We start from the raw sequence: 6,071 nt of genomic DNA on the forward strand, positions 1-6,071 counted from the left end.
ACTTAGTAATCAATTAAGCAATATGTCATCAGTAATCAATGGTACAATATGTCATCAGTAATCAATGGTACAATATAATATATTCACTTATGTATTAGCTCAACTACTACAGTAAGTGAATTGTAGCAGTGTATTTTATGATTGATTTATTTGAGACATTTTATATAACAGTTAACACTGTTATACCTCACGCATGTTTAGTAATAATAATACTTATTATATTAGAATAGTATCTGTCCAATAAATGAGACAATGAATCTGTCTCTGAATCTGTCCAGCGTCCAATGAAGTGGTTGTCCATTCCATAGAATTAAAATGAATAGAATGTGTCCTCATTCAAGTCTATGCCTGCGTAATGGGTGGACTGGCGTCCTTTGCAAGTGTACCCACAGGAGCAAAGCAGGAAGTAAAAGCAGGAAGTGTACCCACCCTTTGCTGTGATTTGTTGAATCAACAACTGACATTACAAAATATAAATTCCATTGCATGAGCCACAATCAGAATCATTTGAATGAACATTCTACATTACCATGGAAATGATTGCATCACAATACCAGGCAGCCATTGCAATTGTACCCATGAGTTTACCTCTCAAATTGCCTGTTCTATTCATTCTATTTACCAGTCATATGACCAGGGTTAGAGGTTCCAAGCCTGTTCTATTCATTTTATTTCTATAGTCCCCCTCTTCAGAGGAGGAGCCTACAATGTTCTTTCTGTGAGTCTGTCCTCTCCTCAGGACTGACAGAAGGACAGACTGTCTGTTGCTCCTCTTCAGTAACGACACCAAGTCTCTGTTCCTCTTGCTATTGGTCCCGCTGTGTTGGCGAGGGAGCCTTCCTATTGGCTTAGAGAGCAGTCTGTGTCCAGGAAACAGCCAATGAGCAGGGAGTCTGAAACAACTGAGCAAATTGTAGCGGGACAGAGCTGGCCTGCTATTGGCCAGAAGGCGGGGGAGGTGCAACTTTGGGTAAGGGCGGTTGAGGGGGTGACCAACTGTTTTGGCAAATAGTGGTTGATTAACATGGGCTTTCCTGTTCACAGTCGTAGTTGGAGCTGTCGTTGTGGTTGGAGCTGTCGTTGTAGTTGGAGCTGTTGTTGTGGTTGGAGCTGTCGTTGTAGTTGTGGTTTTAGCTTTGACCGTTTCTTGTGACTGCGGTGGTCTTGTGGTCAGATGTTGGTCCGGGTGTTGTCGTTCCACCGGTATGACCCTGCAGGGGTGGTAATGGATCACAGGAGACCCATCTATGTCAACCACCCGGTAAGTTTTAGTTGTGGTTGTAGGTTTGACCGTTGGAGTCGGCGGTGGTGGTGTGGTCGTGGCGAGGACTCTTCCACAGGGTGGGTACACCGGTGACCCGTCTAGCTGTACGACCTGGAACTGTGTCAGCCAGGGGTCAAAGGTCAGCCCAGGGTCAGGGTCTGTCTGATCTAGAGGGAGAGGTCAGTGTTCAGATTAAGGGTGCTTTTTTTTTTTTTTTTTTTTTACAGAGGATCAACTATTCACCTCGACACAACTCAAACACTAAGGACTGGATTCAATCCGTAGTGCAGGAGATCCGCGCTGCAGCGCGATTGAAATGTGAAGGTCCTTTCCAATTGAGTCGACATACGGTAAATGGAGTATCTACAAACGTGGGAACTTAAAACTTTGTTTTATCAGTGTTATTTTCTGATAGTTGCAGGTTGAAAATATAAATCGACACAGGACTCTCTAATCAGCGTGGGTGGAGTTTTGGCTTGACCACCAGGTGGCCAATTAGTTAATAGGCCAATAACAGAGTTCCAAACCTCTCTGCCAATAACAGAGTTCCAAACCTCTGTGCCAATAACAGAGTTCCAAACCTCTCTGCCAATAACAGAGTTCCAAACCTCTCTGCCAATAACAGAGTTCCAAACCTCTCTGCCAATAACAGAGTTCCAAACCTCTCTGCCAATAACAGAGTTCCAAACCTCTCTGCCAATAAACAGAGTTCCAAACCTCTCTGCCAATAAACAGAGTTCCAAACCTCTCTGCCAATAACAGAGTCCCAAACCTCTGTGCCAATAACAGAGTCCCAAACCTCTGTGCCAATAACAGAGTCCCAAACCTCTCTGCCAATAACAGATCGTTTTCAGTTTTACACTCCCCACTCAGACCACTCCCAGGCAGTCTTAGCTAAATTCTTGCTTGAGAGTTTTTTGCTAAAAAAAAAAACGATTTTTGTTTTTTATTTAATTATCACCCAGAAATGATTTGATATTGATATAAAAAAAAAACATTTGCGTTGGATCTTTAAGCTTCATACATTATTAACACTCAGTCAATAATAACTCTATCAGACTGTCTAGAAGGATTTAGGCTAGAGGGATTTAGACTAGAGGGATTTAGACTAGAGGGATTTAGACTATAGGGATTTAGGCTAGAGGGATTTAGGCTAGAGGGATTTAGGCTAGAGGGATTTAGGCTAGAGGGATTTAGACTAGAGGGATTTAGACTATAGACTAGAGGGATTTAGGCTAGAGGGATTTAGACGAGAGGGATTTAGGCTAGAGGGATTTAGACTAGAGGGATTTAGACTAGAGGGATTTAGACTAGAGGGATTTATACTAGAGGGATTTAGACTAGAGGGATTTAGACTAGAGGGATTTAGACTAGAGGGATTTAGACTAGAGGGATTTAGACTATAGGCTAGAGGGATTTAGGCTAGAGTGATTTAGACTAGAGGGATTTAGACTAGAGGGATTTAGACTAGAGGGATTTAGACTATAGGCTAGAGGGATTTAGGCTAGAGTGATTTAGACTAGAGGGATTTAGACGAGAGGGATTTAGACTAGAGGGATTTAGGCTAGAGGGATTTAGGCTAGAGGGATTTAGGCTAGAGGGATTTAGACTAGAGGGATTTAGGCTAGAGGGATTTAGGCTAGAGGGATTTAGGCTAGAGGGATTTAGGCTAGAGGGATTTAGACTAGAGGGATTTAGGCTAGAGGGATTTAGGCTAGAGGGATTTAGGCTAGAGGGATTTAGGCTAGAGGGATTTAGGCTAGAGGGATTTAGGCTAGAGGGATTTAGACTAGAGGGATTTAGGCTAGAGGGATTTAGGCTAGAGGGATTTAGGCTAGAGGGATTTAGACTAGAGGGATTTAGGCTAGAGGGATTTAGGCTAGAGGGATTTAGGCTAGAGGGATTTAGACTAGAGGGATTTAGACTAGAGGGATTTAGACTATAGGCTAGAGGGATTTAGACGAGAGGGATTTAGACGAGAGGGATTTAGGCTAGAGGGATTTAGGCTAGAGGGATTTAGGCTAGAGGGATTTATGCTAGAGGGATTTAGGCTAGAGGGATTTAGGCTAGAGGGATTTAGGCTAGAGGGATTTAGGCTAGAGGGATTTAGGCTAGAGGGATTTAGACTAGAGGGATTTAGACTAGAGGGATTTAGACTAGAGGGATTTAGACTAGAGGGATTTAGACTATAGGCTAGAGGGATTTAGACGAGAGGGATTTAGACGAGAGGGATTTAGACGAGAGGGATTTAGGCTAGAGGGATTTAGGCTAGAGGGATTTAGGCTAGAGGGATTTAGGCTAGAGGGATTTATGCTAGAGGGATTTAGGCTAGAGGGATTTAGACTAGAGGGATTTAGACTAGAGGGATTTAGGCTAGAGGGATTTAGGCTAGAGGGATTTAGACTAGAGGGATTTAGACTAGAGGGATTTAGACTAGAGGGATTTAGACTATAGGCTAGAGGGATTTAGACGAGAGGGATTTAGACGAGAGGGATTTAGACGAGAGGGATTTAGGCTAGAGGGATTTAGGCGAGAGGGATTTAGGCTAGAGGGATTTAGACTAGAGGGATTTAGGCTAGAGGGATTTAGGCTAGAGGGATTTAGGCTAGAGGGATTTAGGCTAGAGGGATTTAGACTAGAGGGATTTAGACTAGAGGGATTTAGGCTAGAGGGATTTAGACTAGAGGGATTTAGGCTAGAGGGATTTATACTAGAGGGATTTATACTAGAGGGATATAGGCTAGAGGGATTTAGGCTAGAGGGATTTAGGCTAGAGGGATTTAGACTAGAGGGATTTAGACTAGAGGGATTTAGACTATAGGCTAGAGGGATTTAGGCTAGAGGGATTTAGACTAGAGGGATTTAGGCTAGAGGGATTTAGACTAGAGGGATTTAGACTAGAGGGATTTAGGCTAGAGGGATTTAGACTAGAGGGATTTAGGCGAGAGGGATTTAGGCTAGAGGGATTTAGACTAGAGGGATTTAGGCTAGAGGGATTTAGGCTAGAGGGATTTAGACTAGAGGGATTTAGACTAGAGGGATTTAGGCTAGAGGGATTTAGACTAGAGGGATTTAGGCTAGAGGGATTTATACTAGAGGGATTTATACTAGAGGGATATAGGCTAGAGGGATTTAGGCTAGAGGGATTTAGGCTAGAGGGATTTAGACTAGAGGGATTTAGACTATAGGCTAGAGGGATTTAGGCTAGAGGGATTTAGACTAGAGGGATTTAGGCTAGAGGGATTTAGACTAGAGGGATTTAGACTAGAGGGATTTAGACTAGAGGGATTTAGGCCAGAGAGATTTATGCCAGAGAGATTTAGGCCAGAGAGATTTATGCCAGAGAGATTTAGGCCAGAGAGATTTAGGCCAGAGAGATTTATGCCAGAGAGATTTAGGCCAGAGAGATTTATGCCAGAGAGATTTATGCCAGAGAGATTTATGCCAGAGAGATTTATGCCAGAGATATTTATGCCAGAGAGATTTAGGCCAGAGAGATTTATGCCAGAGAGATTTATGCCAGAGAGATTTAGGCTAGCCTGTGTTTAGGGTTCCGGTTCAGATAAGCCTGCGCACCTCAAACTTTTCTCGCAAAATTATGAATTGATGTCAATGAGTATGTTTACATGCACACAAATAATAAGATCCTAGACTGATTATGACAGTAGGCTGAGTACGACATTAGTCGTGTAAACACCTTACTCTGCTCATCTTAAATCAGCACGACGTAAAGCATAAGCCGATTAAAACACCTTGTTTTCTGATCCATTTTTCTAATTCTGAGAAGACGTAAAAGAGCTTAATCAGCGTTCCTGCTGTGTATTTAACCTGTACCAACAGCGCCAGCCTCCCTCACATACCTGAGTGAAGTGAGTTTTTTACTAAAACAACTGAAAGTTCGGGGTCTGAGAAATAGTTTTCACATACAAACTTTACATGTCCGAACTCAGAACCACATAGGATTCCCAAACATAACATGATCACTGTTGGGTGGAGCGTTTCTTTTCAGAGTCCCATCAGCAGCCCGATGACAGATGTGTCCATGTAAACAGGATTATGAGGGAAATCGTTCTTCGTTCTCGTTCCAAAGCGTGTAAGAGTTTAAATCAAACTACAGTATTATATTAATCTGACTATTCACTATTGCGTGTAACTCTACTCAATGTAAGACGTATGTGAAACATTGGGTTTTTAGCAGATCTCACGTCAAAACACAGCCCTTCATTTAGCTGTCGAGACAGTAGGAAGTGACAGTCTAACAGTGAGTTAAAGGTTTAGTTAGTGTAGGAAGTGACAGTCTAACAGTGAGTTAAAGGTTTAGTTAGTGTAGGAAGTATGAAGTGACAGTCTAACAGTGAGTTAAAGGTTTAGTTAGTGTAGGAAGTGAGTCTAACAGTGAGTTAAAGGTTTAGTTAGTGTAGGAAGTGAGTCGAACAGTGAGTTAAAGGTTTAATTACTTGAATACAGTAGATATTAATAGTTAGTGTTGAACTGACCTGTTCCTTTTGATGTGATGAAGGTTACTCTGAGGAGGAGGAAGAGACAGACAGAAAGAGGAGCTGATGCTAAGCTGGAACACATGGCTGGAGAGAGAGAGAGAGAGAGAAAGAGAGGGAGAAGAAAGAGAGAGGACCGTGGTTCTGTCTATAAGAGAGGAGATGTGGGTAGGGGAGGAGAGAGGGAGGGAGGAGAGGAGAGAGGGGGAGAGGAGTGGTTCTGTCTATAAGAGAGGAGATGTGGGTAGGGGAGGAGAGAGGGAGGAGAGGAGAGAGGGGGAGAGCGGTGGTTCTGTCTATAAGAGAGGAGA

The 6,071-nt window shown here is 42.9% G+C and overlaps 1 protein-coding gene across 1 annotated transcript; it reads right to left on the reverse strand.

The window, feature by feature from the left end:
- Positions 1-564: 564 nt before the first annotated feature.
- LOC118942974 (mucin-2-like) lies at positions 565-6,071 on the reverse strand. The gene is made up of 2 exons (XM_036958373.1): positions 5,761-6,071; positions 565-1,431 (listed from the first exon to the last, which is right to left on the reverse strand). Exons 1-2 carry the CDS (start codon positions 5,843-5,845, stop codon positions 626-628), a joined length of 891 nt encoding a protein of 296 aa, XP_036814268.1. The 5' UTR covers positions 5,846-6,071; the 3' UTR covers positions 565-625.

Source organism: Oncorhynchus mykiss, chromosome 21 (genome assembly GCF_013265735.2).
Source record: "Oncorhynchus mykiss isolate Arlee chromosome 21, USDA_OmykA_1.1, whole genome shotgun sequence".
In the NCBI taxonomy this organism is placed as follows: Eukaryota; Metazoa; Chordata; class Actinopteri; order Salmoniformes; family Salmonidae; genus Oncorhynchus; species Oncorhynchus mykiss.

Excerpts from the sequence above, each read along its gene's own strand:
- LOC118942974 (XM_036958373.1), bottom strand. The coding sequence starts at position 5,845 with ATGTGTTCCAGCTTAGCATCAGCTCCTCTTTCTGTCTGTCTCTTCCTC. Across the intron at positions 1,432-5,760 it reads CATCACATCAAAAGGAACAG|ATCAGACAGACCCTGACCCT; the intron begins GTCAGTTCAACA and ends CTCTCCCTCTAG.